This window comes from Neovison vison, chromosome 7 (assembly GCF_020171115.1).
Source record: "Neovison vison isolate M4711 chromosome 7, ASM_NN_V1, whole genome shotgun sequence".
Taxonomy (NCBI): Eukaryota; Metazoa; Chordata; class Mammalia; order Carnivora; family Mustelidae; genus Neogale; species Neogale vison.
Genome location: NC_058097.1, coordinates 112,097,587 through 112,116,549, shown reverse-complemented (window position 1 = coordinate 112,116,549; position 18,963 = coordinate 112,097,587). Strand labels below are relative to the sequence as shown.

Below are 18,963 nucleotides of genomic sequence, written 5' to 3'. Positions count from 1 at the left end.
CTCGGACATTTGAACCTGTAGAAAGTGGTAGACGAGGTCAACGGCCACTTCGAAGACTAATTTATGAGCTTAAAGATTGAGCAAGCTAAAAATGCTTTAAAGTTTTCTCACTCCCTCACAAGAAATTGTGCTATGGAATCACTGTAAGTCAGCTCACCCCAATATTGTTTGTAAATGAAGTTATAATGACTAAGAAAAATTAGCAATTAAGAAATCAGCAATTAAAGAGTTTATAATAAAGCTATTTTCACTTCTATTATAACTTTCTTTTGGCCTATTTGTCTCTCCTTCTAGACTGGCTTCTTTTGAGAATACATTTAAAAATAAATGAAAAATATTGTTCTAGTCTGGGAGAAATTACTGGTTATAAATACTTCTCACAGATAATGGACTGTGGAATTTATATTTTTAAATGAGCAACCAAGCAAAATTCAAAATTTCATATATTTTATGAAAGGTACATTAACATCTAAAATTGGGACAGATTGTTGACAATTCTTTTGCATTCAGCCAACTGTTTTGAGAATTCAGCTGAATATACTATATCCATTCCTCTGTTTTATTATCAGTTATAAAGGCAAGGATGTTACCATAATCCTTTAAGACTATAAAGTGAGTTTCTAAATTAAGAGAAAATCACAAATGTTCATCTACCTCCTTTTCATGTTCTATCAAAAAATACTTCTAGGTTAGAATAGGTTAGAGCATTTTAAATAATACCAGTTTAAATTTGGAAGAGGTCTAAGGGCATCCCCATGTAATAACCTTTCCTTCATATTTGAAAATGACCTCACAGTAGGTAATGAATTTCAAGCTGATCTTCCCAAGAAGGATGGTGGATATACTGATCTAGCCATTCTTTTCTTTCTTTCTTTTTTAATTTGACAGACAGAAATCACAAGTAGGCAGAGAGGCAGGCAGAGAGAGAGGGGGAAGCAGGCCCCTCGCTGAGCAGAGAGCCCGATGTGGGGCTCGATCCCAGGACCCTGGGATCATGACCTGAGCTGAAGGCAGAGCCTTTAACCCACTGAGCCACCCAGGAGCCCCTAGCCATTCTTTTCTTACATCCATGGAGATGTCCACTAGGAGTTGGTCTGATAGGATCTGAGTGCCCAGCAAATAGAGTTAAGGCTACTGACTCCAATAGATTTGAATCCATCATCCAGGATAGAATTCACTCTTGAAATGATAAGATGAGAAAGGGAGGGCACTTACTGTTCTGGTTTTATAGATGGAGAGACTAAAGTTTAATTATATCTTTTGCACAGAATAAAGGATGGTGTAGTGATTATCAGTTGTGGTTGGAAAGATAGTAGAATCATCTGGATAATTAAAAAGAAAAACCAAGGGGTGCCTGGGTGGCTCAGTTGGTTAAGCATCTGCCTTTGGCTCAGATCATGATCTTGGGGTCCTGGGATCAAGCCCCACATGGGGCTCCCTGCTTCGTGGGGAGTCTGCTTCTCCCTCTCTCCTTCTGCCCTACCCCCGACGCCTGGGTGCGTGCTCTCGTGCTTTCCGTCTCTCTCTCTTGTATGAGCTCTCTCAAATAAATAAATCTTAAAAGCTCCCAAACCAAACCACCACATGCCTGCCGCCATCCTACCACTGCCCAAAATGTATATAAAAATCGAAGTTGAGAATCACTTGTGTGTGTGTTGCCATTATTAATATGAGGGTGTCATGTCACCTCCAACGTGTTGGGACATTTACTAGAGTTGAAAGCCAGTGGTTGTAGTAGAAAGAAAGGTAACCAACACAGGGAGTCAAACCTTCAGTCCTGATTTTATCTAATGAAGTATGCAATTAAAAAAAAAAAATCCAGGGTTCCCTGAATGGCAATGTTTTGGATATATTAATTGAATTACAGCACTGTAAGCCATTGATGGCTTTGATTTTGCTCTTAAGGATTAGTGGAATGAGGGGCGCCTGGGTGGCTCCGTCTGTTAAGCATCTGCCTTCCGCTCAGGTCATGATCCCCGGGTCCTGGGATCCACCAGCCGGGTGGGAACCCTGCTTCTCCCTCTCCTTCTGCCTACAGCTCTGCCTTCTTGCACTCTTGCTCTCTCTCTCTGCCAAATAAATTAAATCTTGAAAAAAAAATTTTGGAATAATTCCCCTGATTCTTCAAAGAGGAGCAAGGGATAGGGCATTTGTTTTACTCAGCCGCATGGTTAGAATGACGTCACCGTCTCAAAGGAAATGATCTCCAGCCATTGCAAACAAAGGCACATTCCAGGCCAGTGGTGCTGGGAGGAGATTAATCAGTAGCACTTACATACCTGTTCTGGGAGATTGTCCCCCCTTTTTTTATTGTGAAGTTGAAGATAAGAATCCGTTTTAGGAGTAGGTAATCCCAAAGTCAGCTTGTTTTTCTCCACGAAATATTGTTTGGACTTCCTTCGCCGACGGCCACGTGATCCTGGCAGGAAAACCTCATGATGTGAACTTGAACTCTTCAAGTAACGAGAGAGGTTGCTGGATTTTTCCGCCAGGTCACTGTCACTCAGCTCCGAAAATGGCTGGCTGTGGTGGGTGCCCCGCTCATAGTTTGGGCTTAAAAATTCACTGCCGAGTAAGGAGGCAACACTCTGGGGGCTACTCTTGGGTTCACCTTTCTCCCCGGAGAGTTCCATCGACGTCTCCTTGGAAGGGTACAGGGGATCTGGAATCAGATTTTCGGAAGAGCTGTCTACAGACTCTGGCAATGCGTCCATACTCAACAACTTCCTCTCCTCTTTCTTACTCTTCCAGTCTGGGTCATATCGGAGGTCTGAATATTTGTCTTCTACTGGTTGTTGGCTGCCCAAAGCAGAAAGGAAATGTCAAGTCCTTAATTAAAACAAATTTGCATGTTATGTTTAATTATCTTAGTTGAATCTTTCTCCTATAACTTTCCTTTTACTACCTACGTATCGAAGACATAACTGAGGCTCAAATTAGGTAGATGGAGTACACATAAGGGCAAAAAGGTTTTAATTATTCGTTCATTAAGTTAGGGAATAAAAATGGGGGATAGTTCGTTTATGAATGCCTGAAAACCGCTGAAAATCACATGCCAGTGAATCGCTGTGGTTCAAGTGGAGCTATGACTTATACACACCTTGAACACTTCAACTAGCGAAGATAAACCTGATTTCTCATTTTGGCCAGTGACGCATACATTTGGGTGCTTATCTGGGAAGAAAATGCCATTATTGCCTGGATGAGTGTTTCCTCCGTCTGCCCCTCCTGTGAGGGGAAGCAAGATTGATCTTAACTGAATTCCTACCTAGGTTCATCCTCCTTTAAAGGATTTTGCTTCTCATCTTGTCTTTGTAGATTTCAATGCATATACTGAAGAGCGAACCCCAATGTTTAGAATCAGACGGTGGCTCACAGAAAAGTTCTTAGTTTGTATTCTGTGGGTTTGTCACATGGATGCACACAAAACAGAACACAGGTTGGCTGTAGGACGGCCCTACTTCAGCAAAAGGTTAAACATATGGTCTCACCATAGGGATGCGGGCTAGTCCCTAATCAGGGCATATGATCCCAAGTAAAGTCTTCCCTTTTCCTCATGACGGTCTCAATTTGTAAAGCACCTCCTGGTCTTAACCAAAAAAAGAAAAAAAAAATGCTGGTAATATGGCATGTTTAATGGCCCCTTTCATCTTCAGAAGCTAAATGGGAGAGATTTTCCTTCCTTGAGTATAGTAGATGCAATCCTCTAATCAAAAAGAAAATGTAAATCACCTAGGCTTTTTATGCTACTTGATATTCCCGTTTACAGAGGACATAATTTTATGCTGGGTAAACAAGCGAATGGTGCCCCGGCTACTGATTTACTTCTCTTAATGTGGCCCTGGATGTCTTTTGAGGTAAAGCAAAAATTAGAGTGAGAAGACAAAACTCCTGTGTCTTGCTAAACTGTCATTTTGAATTAAGATGGAGAAGTTCTTGGGACACCTGGGTGGCTTGGTCAGTTAAGTGTCTGTTTTTGGCTCAGGTCATGATCCCAGAGTCCTTGGATGGAGTCCCATGTGGGGCTCCTTGCTCAGCGGGGAGCCTGCTTCTCCCTCTCCCTCTGCTGACCCCCCTGCTTGTGTATGCTTTCTCTCTCTGACAAATAAGTAAAATCTAAAAAAAAGAAAGAAATAAATAAAAGAAAAGATGGAGGACTTCTTGGAGTAGGCTGTTCTGCTTTCTCTACCAAGGGAAGAAAAATGATATTCTCTTCCATCAAAATGCCTGAATGGAGATGGTGCACATTTGTTGGGAAGTTGAATATCAAATTATGCAACTCACCCCATGTCCTAAGCATCATGGGTTTCCTACCTCTGGGTTTTTTGAGGAGGAGGTTTCTCCTGTGTGATGTCTTATGAACTCACACTGTGTTTTAGCCTTTGATCTCTAGGTCTCATTGGGCATAGAGTGGGGACATGGAGTGGTCCAACAGGGCACAGTCTGGACTTGGGACTAGGCAGACCTGGGCTCAAGTTCTGGGTCTGTCATTATCTGTGCATGAAATTCTGCCATCTCTGAGCCAGTTTTTCTTGTCTGTAAGTAGCAATTATATTCTAGTTACTTCTCAGGATTGCATAAACCTCAGAATGAGACAACATATCTTAATGTTCTGTATTTGTGCTTATTTTGCCTTTCACTATGCTAACTTTGGCTCTTCACCTAGTTACAGTTCTGGGCAGCAGGGTCTGAGTCTTCCTCCTTCCCTAATCTCTACCTGAGTACTCAAGCCTGTACTCTGGACAGAGGAGTTAATGAGTATTTCTCAAATAACTGAGACTCTAAAATTACTTTGAGTCAACACAAAAGTAGTATCAGATATCAATTTTTAAAAAACCCAATAGTAGTCAATTAGAATCTACACATGCAGAAAAGCTTCTTGCAAATTAGTGAATGATTTTTGGGCCTATCATGTGATGATTTAAACATAAGCGTGATTGTTTAGGTGGGAAAGAACAGATTAAGGGGCACCTTGATTCCATCTTGGAGTAAGTAAATATATGAATTTTTTTAAAGATTTATTTATTTGACAGAGAGAGATCACAAGTAGGCAGAGAGGCAGGCAGAGAGAGAGAGGAGGAAGCAGGCTCCCTGCTGAGCAGAGAGCCTGATGCGGGCGGGGCTCTATCCCAGGACCCTGAGACCATGACCTGAGCCGAAGGCAAGAGGCTTAACCCACTGAGCCACCCAGGCACTTTTAAATGTGATGCTTTTAAAGAACAGATTCTGAATGGATAAAAGGAGGGTTGAGGAGAGGTTAGGGAGAAGCAGAGGGAAGATCCTGAAGGACTCTGTAAACTCTGTGAAGGAATTTGGCTTACCTATATTAATTTGAGAGTCTGGCTCTGAGCAAAAATAATTAGAGAGCAAAGATGTTAGTAAGATCTAAATACTTCTGGAGAGCCCAGGTGATGAGTTTTTGGAAGGGATTATCTACAGAGGCATTTTTGTTTGCTTGTTTTTTGTGAAGTTTTAGGATAGCTAGCCTTCTTCTTTGCACTCCTTAAAGCAGAGGTTGGTACTCTTTGAAAGTGAGTATCCAGGGGCATTTGGGTGGCTCAGCTGCCTGACCTTCAGCTCAGGTCATAATCCCAGAGTCCTGGGATTGAGTTACCGTGTGAAAAGGTGCAATCATTAACTTCTCTGTGCCTTAGCTTGCACGTCAGTGAAATGGGATAACAGTACCTATTTCAGGGTGCCGTTGAGAGGATTCAGTGAATGAAACATACGAATGCTTACACATCCATGACAGAGTAAGTACCCCATGAGGGCTGGCTAGCTAGGACCACCTCTGCCCACGAGCTCCGTGGCCATTCCTTGCCCTGTGTTACATTCAGTCACCATGACAAGACGCGTGTTGTGTCATGCATTGTGCTTCCTGTGGGTGGATCTCAAGGGATTCTTCTCTCCCTGGGGCTCAAGTTATTTCCAGGGCACGGAGCTGTGTTGTGATGCACTCAGGGGCACCTTTGTGGCTTGAAGGGACTAACTATCTTCAAAAATCCGATTTTCTTTACCGTGCCTTAGGCACTTGTAGATGACCTGTTTGAACTATAGTTTAGGAAATGGGACTAAGAAATTTCAGCCACACGATGAAATATTTTAAGAACCTGCTGAGCGCTGATGAGGAAGATAAAACTGGGAGAATTAAATGACTTTAGATCTTCAGAAAGAACTGTAATTTCTGGGGCGCCTGGGTGGCTCTGTGGGTTAAGCCTCTGCCTTCAGCTCAGGTCATGGTCTCAGGGTCCTGGGATAGAGCCCCGCCCGCATCAGGCTCTCTGCTCAGCAGGGAGCCTGCTTCGCTTCCTCTCTCTCTCTCTCTCTGCCTGCCTCTCTGCCTACTTGTGATCTCTCTCTGTCAAATAAATAAATAAAATTAAAAAGAAAAAAAAAAAAGAAATGTAATTTCTGGTCTCAACAGATCACCGTTCTTAAATGCCCCTAGAGGTATACCACACATTGCAGAAGCACTGGTGTCTTAAGTGGAACCCAAGCAATACAAAGGCTTTGGGAACACATCAGAAAAAAAAAAAAAAAAAAGATGAATTGCTTTGATTGAGAAGAATGTTTCTGAACCAAACGTGGGAAGAGAAACTCGAATAATGTGTCCAGAAGAAATCTGAATCTGAAAATGTGGCTTTTCTAAGAGCTTTAATTACACTGCCCCATTTACACCTGCAATGACGGTCTCCCAAGTATTCCCTCCGTCCCCTTTCTAGATGGAAACTCTATGTCGAAACAAATGTTTTGCAAAATCATGAGCAGGGGAGGCTGTAATACTTCACAGAAACAAATCTAATGTTTGAAATAGAACATTGATACTGAAGAACCCCATTGTGCTGAGCTTGTGTGCTAAGAAGCTCAATTAGGTTTCGTGGTCCAGGTCAACGCAGTGGAACAAAATGAGTGTGAAGTGCTCCTTCATCAGTAATCATCTGCACACAAAACACACACTTCTCTTCCTCCCCATTTGATAGAAAGGTTACACAGACAATGCATGCACAATTCTTTTGTTGCTGTTCAGACAACAGATGCCGGGTCTCCTCTTCAGATGCCTAGGTGAGACCTGGATGCAGAGAGGAAGGGGAGGTGGTCTTGCACGCATACACCATGATATTTGCAGGCTTTAATGGACCATATCTGAGTACTCACTGTACTCAAGTTCAAGCAAAATAAAACCAAATCTCCATTTAATGAAGAGCCTCATATTTAGTGTAGCATTCAATCAAAAAATTACTAAAATTAGAGCATGTTTCTAGTACAATTAACATCCTTTGCACTCATAATAAAATATTCAATAACTGGCCATTTTGCCTGTTGAGGAGGTGAATAAAAGCACTGCTATTAATCATTTAGCTGTTATTTATTTGCCACTTTATTTTAAGTAGGCAGTTAAATGGAAACTGCACATGTTATTATTGATTTAGGTTTAATTTAATCCTTTTAAACAGAACAATTATTCCCAATTTATATGCCATTAAATCTTTTATGCATATGAACTGCAAATTAAATTTTTGCCTAAGTGTAAAGTTTTTAAAGCTTCTTTAAGGAACTATAAAACTGACAGTTATTTCCAAGGATTTCTGAATTCTAGGCTCCTCTTAATCTTTTTATCAATGGCTTTTAAGTAAATCAAATGAAATAAATCCAAAAGATTAAAAAAAATCACTTTTGCAAGCACGAAAGAAAATGGTCCCATAAACACGCTGATGCACTTCAAGTAGGTTGTTTACCATGCAGGAAATTTCATTTAATGTAGGCATCCTGCTTACAAAAAATTAAGCATTTTAATTGGAAAAAAGTTGCTTTAATGAACCGAAGGCCAGACTGTCTACAGAAGCACACTCAAAAGCAGAAGTGTCGATTGTTACCTAGTGAACATAATTTACAGCAGTTATATAATTTGGATAATTCCAACCAGAGTCCCTTCTTTGTCTCTGACAACAGATTTATGGCTGCAAAATAACCGGATATTTGCCCCGCGTTCTTATAAGTACCAGCCTTGATTCAAGGACAGTCTGGGAGGTGAATGGAAACAAATGATCTAAAGAACATGGGGTCATAATTGGGATGTAAAATTCTCGTACCTCACTTCTCTTATGTGAAACAAAGCCTGCGTCTTCACAGGGGAAATGATGTATGACCCAGTATTTAGAAACACAATTCCTCGCATTCAGGGAGAGTTTACAGTGCTCATGCCAAGAATTTTCCATAGCCCTCTTAGATGTCCTTTTCATTCTCCAGAAACAGCGGCTAAGAAGCCTTGGATTTATGAAATCTGTAGGCGTTTAAGCTCTCTGTAGATAGAATTTCCTGTCTTTTATTTGTTTTGTTGTATTATTTGTCAAAGATTTATTTGTTTATCCAGAGAGCGAGCATAAAAGAGCCAGGGTGGGTGGGGGAGGGGGAGAGGGGAAGTGGAAAAAAAAAAATTTCTCAAGCCGACTCCCCGCTGAGCACAGACTCTCTGCAGGGCTCAATCTCAGGACCCTGAGGCCGTGACCCCAGCCGAAATCAAGAGTTGGATGCTTAACCCACTGAGCCACCTAGGCACCCCATCGAATTTCCTGTCTTCTAAGTGTCTGATATTGACAGCATTGTAATTGCAAGGAAGCTGTGTGTCATGAAAAAGGCAATGGAAGGACCGGCATCAAAACGTGGGTCCCAGTCCAGATTTGGCACTGCCAGCCGTGGGTACTTGGGTGAATCTCTTCCCCACCCTAGGCATTGGGTTCCTCCTGCGGACAGTAAGGAGAAGAGGCTGTGCTTTATGAGCCCGGCAGCTCTGAGGGCCCGTAGTGTTATTCACTGGATTGCAACCATCATGCAAAATTCAGCGATGGTATATAAGCATTGGAAAAAGCACTCAATTTACATTCGGTAGATTAAATATGTAGAATAATTAAAGCTCTCTATATTTTCACACTTGCCTGGGGAGTAGAAATAATACAGTTAAGTTCAGGAATTAAACTAGTCCTTTACTAACTTGCTTACAAGCCTCTTAATCATCTTGATAACCTCACAGGATTGTAGGCGAGGTGACTTAAAACAATACTTTGGGCGGTTTTCAAACTCACCGATTATTTACTAATTTAGCACCGAAAGCCTCCCGATTTTGAAATAAGCTAGAAAGGAACTCGTGGTTGTCTCTGAGGGCATTACACCCCAGGCCACTGCAGTGTTAGCATTTCTGGCGGGGCCTCTGCCTTTAACAGACACAAGCTATGCCCACGCACACACTTGACTTCCGTCCCTGCCCGCTCATCTGTTGTGATGGCACCATGCCTGCCCTGGGAGAGCACCAGGGCTTAAGGATGGTAGCGTTTGCGAGCGGATGGTTGCACAGACGACAGAAATGACGCATGCCTGCGACGGAAAGTCACTTCTCCCGTATGACCATTCCCAAGTGATCAGAAATAACTCAAATGCTGTAGCCATCCCTAAAATATTGTGTGAAGGATGTAGTGTAATGTACATGAAGTGTAGGTCTGCACTTCAGGGCCTTAAATTGAAAATCTATCTTGGAAAGTCCATAAACATCAACATGGATGAATGTTTCTAGACACCGACAGGGATCCACGTGGGCTCCTGGGAACTCCCACAGTGTTCTTAACAATCCTAGAATGTTAAACATGCCCTCGGGTGTCCTCTTTACTCTCCTAACCAGCACAAACAATAACAACAAGAAAACAAACACGCTCTACAGCACGTGTGCGAGAAAAGTCTGCCGTCAGTTTCCCAGTCTCAGTGTGTTCTACGGAACAGTCTGGAAAACGTGTGGGGAAATGAAAAGGCTGAGTTTTGGTCTTGACTCCGTCTCTCTTTACTCACTCACTGTTTCGGTTCCCCAGTACTGCTGTTTGAACCCTTCCCCTGATTCTTGTATTATTAATGGAAAATAATATATATAAAAGCATTTGAGAGGAAGATCCTAGACCACCACAACACAATAAAAATGTAGATTATTATTACGGAGTCTCTTTCTTATTTTTAGACAATTCTGGGCATAAAAAGTTAAGAACTGCTCATTTTGCCTTCTCTCCTGCCCAGTAATTTCTCTCACAAGATGGTTCGTTAGAATATGGGATCTTTGGTGGAGGCTAGCATTCCCAAATGATGTGAAAGACCTCTACAGACCTTAATGAATGAAAACATCTCTCTTCCCCAGGAGAGGTCCTGAGGAATACCGGAGACTATGACCCGGCTGCCCAAAGCAAAATACAATTAATGTTGGTTTATTCCAAAGGCACAGTATCTTTGAAAAACTTTTATTACTTTACTAAAATGTGTGATTTTCCATGTATATTTACTCTGGCCTTAGTTGAGTCCATATTGAAGTTGTTACAGCTTTCATTTCTGCTAGATCGTAAAATTGAATCCTTTATCAGATCAGCCCTGATAACCTATCTAGATAACTTATAATTAGAGGCTCAGGCTTTGGTTAGGGGAGCACTTACTCAGTTCAATTCCTGGCTCTGCCCCCTGGTAACTACATACACCTACACAGCTGTGAGAGACTTGGTTCCTTATCTGCAAAATGGGGGGTAATAATGCATAAGAGGCTCTTGCGAGGATAAATACAATAGTGTATATAATGCAACTAGATCTATAAAAGGTAGCTAATTACATGTAAGTATTCTTATTAAACACGTATACTAGGTACTGTACTGCTGCCCTCTAATTTTTTTAAATCATATAAGGTTTCAGAGGCCCCAGGACTGAAGAAGTTATTTCCAGTGCTCGAGGAATTACATTGATCTCTTTCTTTGCCAGCGCCGAGTGTCCTAAGGCTAGCTGTGGAGTGGGGTTTAAGGATTATCACGTGGAGATCCTCTCTCCACTCTTGATTCATTCACTGTAGTCAATGCCGCTCCAATTTCCATTAAGTAAAAGGTTTTCTCTAATCCATATACATTGAACTGGGGCTTGACTTTGGTGAGCTACAAGAGAGTAATTGCTTTGAGGAGGTTCTAGTAACATCAAAACAGAAGAGGAGGGCTCAAGTGATTTGTCAGGCAGCTTTTAAAATTGTTGTTTATAACAGCAAGAAGAAAGAGATTTTTTCATGGTTTTAAGGCAAGGCTTTAACTAATTTTTTTTTTTTTTAGAACTACAATTCCCAGAATGCCATCTACTTTATAAAAATGAAAGCCTACTTGAATTTCACATTGAGAGTCTGAGATCGATTTGTCTGTTTCACGGCTAGTGCACTACTCAGAGCCAAGCAACAGTGTACGGAGAAAATGTTTCCAGGACTTAAGTGAAAGAAGCCAATAACTAAACTAGCCCGAATAATATTTTTGAGGCAGTATTTGGCTTAATGCTTCAGTTGTGTTTTCCTTTGTAGTGGGGAACTGCTCCTCCTAATGTTCGATGTCTCAAGCACTATTCTGCTGCCCAATAATTACTACGGCTAAAAGCCAGTCTAACCCTGAGGATGATCGTCTGTTGTTGAAGATTTCTAAGGCAAATTAGTCTAGGGAAAACAGCAATATTTACATATCTCTGAATCAGATGATGAAGACCTGAACCATAATTTTGATTTCTATAAGTATTTTTCTTTATTTTGAAATATCCTGAGTGGTATTTACATGGTCCTTGGGTAAAGAGCCAGGGGTAAAGGCTGCTACCTGAGCACTGGACTCAAAGAGGAAAAACTCAACTGTTAGGAAATGAGGTCTCTCCATGGGTCCTTGCTTTGGTTTCTCCAGAATGCCTAACTACTGCAAAACCTCCTTCCTCTCCCCTCGCTTCTGAAAAAAGGAAAAAAAACAAAAACAAAAACAAAAAAAACCCAGCAGCGAAACTACTACCATTTATTGCCTAGGAGGTTCTGACTCTCTTATATCAGAGCTATGATAAAAACAGGGCTTAGGGCATCAAGTCAGACTGCATGAGTTCCCTACTCCACCCCTCCATCCACGTAATAAATGGGTATAAATAGAACCCCTTTAAGCCTGTATGTATAGCCTTTAACATGGGGATCACTACAGTGTCTCCCAACAGGGTTCCCATATGAATTAAATGAGATAATACACAAAGACTGTTTAGCATAGGGATGGGCTCATGTTAATCAGTTTATCAATGCCGCTATCGTTATGAGCACCTTAAAGTGATCTTTGGCTTCTCTTCTTCCTTCAGCCACCCTATCTGATCTGTCAATAAGCCTGTCAATTCATATACTCATTCTCCCTCCCCCGGCCCCATATATTGTCTATGCAGCCAATAAATAAAAGATTGCTAAGAAGGATACACACCCACACAGGAGAACATATTGGTTATCTCTAAGGAGGCAGATGGGGGGGCGGTTTGAGAAGGGGAACAAGGAAGTTTTATCATTGATGTTTTATGTCTATAAAAAATATATCTGAAGGGTGCCTGGGTGGTGCAGTCAGTTGAGTGTTCAACCCTTGGTTTCGGCTCAGGTCATGATCTCAGGGTCCTGGGATTGAGCCCCACGTTGGGCTCTGTGATCGGTGCTTGAGTTTCTTTCCCTCTCCCTTTGACCCCTCACTCATGTGTGCATTCTCTCTAAAATAAATTAATTAAAAAATACATATCTGAAACAAATATGGCAGTAAGGGTTATACGGTATTTTTCTGTACTTTTTTTTTTTGGTGCAAAATGGTTGTACTTTTCTTTAGGTTAGAATGTTGTCGCCATTTAGCCAACATCAACAACAGAATCACAAACGTCCTCCCCCAGCACTGTAGTCACTGTTCAACAAGTTACCTGATCTCTGTTTGCCTCATTGTCCTTATCTGTAAAATGGGAAGACCAGCATTTTTCTGGCAGGATGACAAGGAAGAATTAAATGAAATTACAGATGGGCCTTTAAAAAGAGATACTGTTGTCTTGGTTGTAATTGTGATTACCATCTGGTAGTTTCTTAGTCGGTCCTCAGTTTACTCTCTAATTCAGAATGCACCGGCTTGCAGGATAATCTTCCTCAGACACAGCTAACTCTCTCAGGTCTCCTCCAAGAACCTATATTCTCTCTCCCTGCTGTAGCTGGGGAGGCCATCCAGCTGATGCTTCCCTGAGCCCCTCTTCCTCCCCCAGCGCTGGGGTGGTCCCTTGCTCAGGCCGCCTACCATTTGCACTGTACTTCGAGATCCCTAAGAAGCAAGTGAGCTTGATTCTGCCCGATAAAGTTGCAGTGGAAGAAATAAGGAGGGAAAGCAGAAAGGAAGAAAAAGACTCAGGGTTGGGCTCCAATTCTGGTTCCCGCAGGTGCCCTTGCTGGGACTTTCTTGCTGAGACAGGTTGTAGGTTCTGTATTCAATGCCCCGTCTGGGGTGTGGGCTGGTTGCACACACGAGGCCCCGACATCAGGCGCCTTACGTTGTCCTCTTTCCCTTCGCTCAGAACAAATCCTCTGCCATCAAGTGGGGCATGAATATGTCACACGTTCACTCTAATTTGGTTCTTGTTTCCAAATTTTATCTTCTCTCCAAAACCCTGCCTGCCCAAATTCTAGGCCTTCTAAGAAACTTTCCTCAATATATTTCACCCATTTAAAAAACAAAACAAAACTGGGCGCCTGGGTGGCTCAGTGGGTTAAGCCTCTGCCTTCAGCTTAGGTCATGGTCTCAGGGTCCTGGGATCGAGTCCCGCATCAGACTCTCTGCTCAGCAGGGAACCTGCTTCTTCCTCTCTCTCTCTCTCTCTGCCTGCCTCTCTGCCTACTTGTGATCTCTGTCTGCCAAATAAATAAATAAAAATATTACTAAAAACTTCCAACACTTATTTTAAAAACTAACACATCTAAGTGCTAGTCACTGTTCTATGTTGTGTATATATTCATTTATTTTAGCCTCAAAACTCTGTGAAGTAACTAGTCATCCCATTTTAGTGATGAGGGAACTGAGGCACAGAGAGATTAACTGGACTTGGCTAACTTACACAGCTAGTACGTCGCAGAACTTGAACCCAGATGGTCTGCTTCGGACTACATACTTTGTTGCCCCAGGAAAACCTCTTTCTAACAATAGCTTTAACTTCTTCCTTGCTGTGTTGTATAGTTTTTTAATTAAAACTGAGTAATCCACTACTTTATATTTTCTTATATTATTTGCTCACTCATAGCATTATGTTAGTACCCTATAAATACCGATTATTAGAAATTAAATCCTTACACGATTATGTAAGCCCCGGGAGGTAGACCTTCATAAACTCGGGTAGGACTGCATTCCCAAAATGTACTCACTGACACGGATAGCAGTCCTGGGAGATGGACAGGCCAGATCAATGACAGGTGAGAAAAGTGAGCCACAAAAGAGTTAAGTGACCTATTCCAAATTACACACTGAACAGCAATGCCTGGACCCAATCAACACCACCTGATTCCGAGTCATGGCACTTTTCTATAGCAGGCTTTCTGGAATTTCTCCAAGGTCAGGTCATAGCAGTGGAGACCCTTGGAATATGGACAGGAAGCAAGGAGCGGAAGGAGTGCATACGCCCTTATTCATGCCTTGTCTTTTGCATTTTTTTAAAGGGTTTTATTTATTTATTTGACAGAGAGATCACCAGTAGGAAGAGAGGCAGGCAGAGAGAGAGAGAGGGAAGCAGGCTCCCCGCTGAGCAGAGAGCCCAATGCAGCTGTATCCCAGGACCCTGGGATCATGACCTGAGCTGAAGGCAGAGGCTTAACCCACTGAGCCACCCAGGTGCCCCTTTTACATATTTTTTATTTTAAAAAGGGCGTGGCAAAAATCCTGGCTTCAAGCTGTCCTTAGTTGATTGGTACCTGTCGCACATACATTATAAGGAGTTCATTACCATAGCCTGTCCTCACTGTCACTTGTGATCTACCAGTGATGACCTGACAATACACTTCAGGACCCACTGTTCTTGTACACAAGCCAGTTCCTTACCTGTTGTCCATGCCATTGCGCCGGGGGTGGAGGTTTTCTCGGCCATTCTTCCGCGCTACTTTTCTGCTTGCCTCCTCTTCCGTCTCACTCAGACTTTCCTCCTCTAAGCTGTCTGGTTCCATATTGTTGTCCCGGATTTGGTCTTCAAGCTGGGACTTACTCTCTTGAGTGAAGCTTCCTGAATCAGATTCCAAGGAGTCTTTTGAAATCAGATGTAAGTCCTTCTGAAAAGGTGGCTCTGTGGACCGGATCTTTAAGTTGGTATGATGAATAGGAGATTGAATTGAGAGCTTGGGAATTAATTTACTATGACTCATCTTGGAAACATACAAATGTGAATATGAACACAGATATTCTTGATGATAGGAGCAGTTGGCCTAAATATTTAAAGTTGTGGTTTACAAAGGCATTACCTAAAAAAAAAAATTGTATTTATGTCACTTTGTGACTACTGAATTCTCTTTAATTTCAATGTTAATCAAACATTTAAGTGAGCAGAACCCTGTTACATTATCTGCAGCCTTTTGTATGTACGCTTTTGTATGAGGAAGGTCTATTGGAAAACCTATTGTGTTTTTTTCTCTACAGAAACACATCTAATATGGAGTTCATAAACAGCCTGAGTAATCAAATACAGCTTTATTGAGGAAATCAAATGGCTGGATTCTTTTTTCTACCTTCCAAGGTCCTATTACACACAAGCCTAGATAAAGCTAAATGGTTAATTATGGAGGGTACTTTGATGGCTTTATTTCAAATACCCAGGGCACTAACATAAATATGCCACATTTAGGAGTATTCATGAATAGAGTAAAACAGATTTCAGTTCTACCTTTTGAAAAGCAACGGGCAGAGTGGGGAAGAGAGTGGTTTCCATAGTTGGAACTGTAAAGAGGGAAGCTGTTTCATGCCTCGATCTATACTGGCTGGTTTCATCATTTAGAAGACATTTTGGATCCCCAGTTGCCACTAGATAGGAATGAGTAATTTGGGTGGGCATTACATGGAGATTAATATCACCTTAATCTGTGTGTGTGTGTGTGTGTGTGTGTGTGCGCGTGCAGTGATTACAACTATCTAATGCAAAATTTGGAGGCTTTGTGAATTCTGCCACTAAGTGATTCGTAGCAGAGGCTGAATGTCTGCCTACCTGAAAAGGATATTGTCCTTGAGAATATTGGGTGGGTGGAAGATTGGCCAGAGTAACAGCTAGGGTCCCTTCTAACTCTCTTTAAGTGTGTGATTCTAAGTGCGCCTTCCTTGTTTCAGAAGGCTGTCATGAAGACCCACGAGATGGTTTATGGGAAGGGTGCTCTAAGTTCGTATCAGATTGAAAGGAGATGATGATTTTGGATTGTGCTTCCTTTCATCTCTCCCCGGCATTTCTATTTTGCTCAGTCTTCTATCTCACTGCCTTTGTGCCATTTTTTTCCCCCCGTAGGCCAGACAACTGAAACTTTTTACTGTCCAAGATTCCTATAACATTTTCTAAGGGCTTGCTCCTGTTCTTTTGGCAAATGCTGGCTTTAATTAGATAACATGAACTTACTCCTATTCCTTGCACTGTTAGTAATGCTGACCTCATTGCTAACACCATCAAACACCTTAGAGGAAAGTGCCTTAACCAACAAGCCAGACAAAAGGTAGCATTCAGATTTAAATGCATACAAAGTGGTTTTCTTATTAATTTGAAGTTCCCCAAGCTGGTATTATACATATAAATAATATATTATCATTTAACCATACAGACTGCTTTGCTGTATCATCTTATTTTAAAAATACATAGTGTGCCCTGTCTTATTATTTTAATATTGACAAGTAGATGAACTCTTGCTTTTTAGGGAGTCTTTAGAAAGCAGCAAATCCACCAAGTACTAACTAGCATTTAACAGAAACAGTTTGTATAAACAGCTGTAAGAGTTTTACTGGATAAGTTTAAGTCACTGTACTTGGGATTATTAAAGAAAAAACTTAAAAGAATCATTCTATTTCAATTTGGTATTGCTCATGAAATCAGTGAGTCCTCTCAATTGTTCTCCTTAAATGAGATAGACTAAGATTTCTTAAGTGGTAACAAATTTTTAAAAAGTCCATAGAAGATAATTTTGTAGTAATTAGTGAAATCTGGCATAGTGCAGAGAATACAAAGCCGAACCCTAGCAAAGCTGGGGCTTTGGGAGAGGCCTGATCTTATACAGGCATGAGATTAAAGAAGGAAAAGCTGGTATCTCCAGTACATTAGCAAGTAGGCATTTTAAATGCAATGAATGTGGCTCCCTAGTGGCACAATTGTTTTTCACCGAAATTTCTGATAGAGAGGCTGACAGTCTCATTACAAAGGTAAACAAGGCGGACTGGGGTGTCGCCAGTGGTATCCAGGCACTAAGATGCAGCCAGTTCCCTCGGGTTCCCGTCAAGGCCTTGGGTCTCTTCCTCCAGTAGCGGGAGGAACGAATTTCCTTCTGTAGGTGAAAAGGAACCCTGCTCACTCTGGCCAAGATGAAAGGTAGAGAAAAAGTTGCCCTGTTGTGGAACAGCCCAGAAGCTACCCATAAGGGATGATCGGTTTGTTTTCTCTCTGTCTTTTTTCTGATGGACAAAACTTAGCAGCAAAGGCGTTTTAAGATCAGGGAGGTGACAGGTGGGGACGGGGGAGGGGTGGTCTGGTGCCCGGGACTGGTCTTTATCAACAGAAGACAGGGCTGCTCTGGGAGTCTGGGCACCAAAGTCTCTCCGGGTGCTGGCCTCTGGGTCCTTGTGCCTGCCTTGCCACGGTCCCGCCTTCCCGCCTGGGCCCCAAAGTTGCGGTTCTCCTGGTCCCGATCCAGTTTCCTCTGGAGATTTCCTGCTGTCCCCCGCCCCCCACCATTCCCAATCCCAGTCCTTCCCATTTCCCTTCCCCGGCGCGCGCACCCTCATTCAGGAGGCAACGGCCTGTCACCTGCCCAGGGCTCCTCGGCGACCGCGACCCCTGCAGACCGCATCCTGCCGAGCCGCTACAGCCCCGCCCCACCCGCGTGGTAGGTGCTGCCGTGGAGACCGAGGCCAACAGAGCGAGCAGCCTGCCCGGCTCAGGGGGCGGGGCTAGGCTCAGGGGGCGGGGCTCGGGGCGGGGCGGGGCCAGTGCGGTGGCATTCTCCGCCCCCGAAGAGCGGGTGGGACGGGTTGTGAAGACAGTGTTGAAGGACAAGGAACTCTGCGCCTGGCTGGTATAGGGCCGTCCTGACTTCCTATGGCTGGAAAGCAAGGAAAGGCAGGCCACGGAGTGGGAGGAGATATTTCCGACAAATACTGCTGGAACAGGCAAAGGACTCCTACAAATTAAGAAGGAAAATCCGGTGAAAGAATGGGTAAATGACTTGGACAGAAATCCAAATGGCAGATAAATATTTGGTTTTTGATTGAAAAGGTGCTTAATTCATTAATAATCAGAAGAGGTCAACTTAAAACCACCCGGGATATCTATCACTCCATACTCCTCAAATGGACGTAAGTCAAAATGAGATAGATCCCGCAGGGGAGGATGCGGAGCAAGGGACCCTCGTGCGCTACAGATGGGAGTGTGAAGTGGCGCGGCGCCTTTGGAAAATAGTTCCAGGTTAGCTGGGATGTACATATCCTGTGATAAACCAATTTCACTTATACGTACCTACCTCTCACACTTCTGTGCACCCAAACTGAAAACGACTGTCCCTCAACCGTAGAACAGTTCATTAAAATGTGTTCTTCCGTCCTCTAGCTTACTATGTAGCAGTGACAATGAATTAAATGCAGCAACAACACAGAGGGACTTTTAAAAGTCTGCCGGACTCCTGGTTTCAGCTCAGGTCGTGATCTCATAGCTGTGAGATGGGTGGGGCTCCCTGATCACTGAGGAAGTCCGCTTCTGTTCTCTTTCCCTCTCCCTTTGCCTGTCCTCTCTGCTTGCGCCGTCTCTCTCTGAAATAAATCTTTTAAAAAATGTTGAGGAAAAAACTCCTTAATATACACATTGTATGATTTTTATATATAAAAATTACAAACAGGAAAATTTAAACTGTCCTGTATTTATGGATGTACAGTTAATGGAGAAAACTGAAAA

General features: G+C 42.6%; 1 protein-coding gene across 1 annotated transcript in view; it reads right to left on the bottom strand.

Annotated features, from left to right (window-relative positions):
- The window catches only part of JHY (junctional cadherin complex regulator), a 51,722-nt gene extending 36,506 nt beyond the window's left edge, over positions 1-15,216 (bottom strand). Inside the window, exons 1-2 of the mRNA XM_044260640.1 lie at positions 14,883-15,216; positions 2,280-2,799 (exon numbers count right to left, since the gene is read on the bottom strand). Of these exons, the coding sequence (XP_044116575.1) occupies positions 2,280-2,799; positions 14,883-15,199 (837 nt within the window). The 5' untranslated portion in view covers positions 15,200-15,216. The remainder of the gene's footprint in view (positions 1-2,279; positions 2,800-14,882) is intronic.
- Between the last annotated feature and the right edge of the window lie 3,747 nt (positions 15,217-18,963).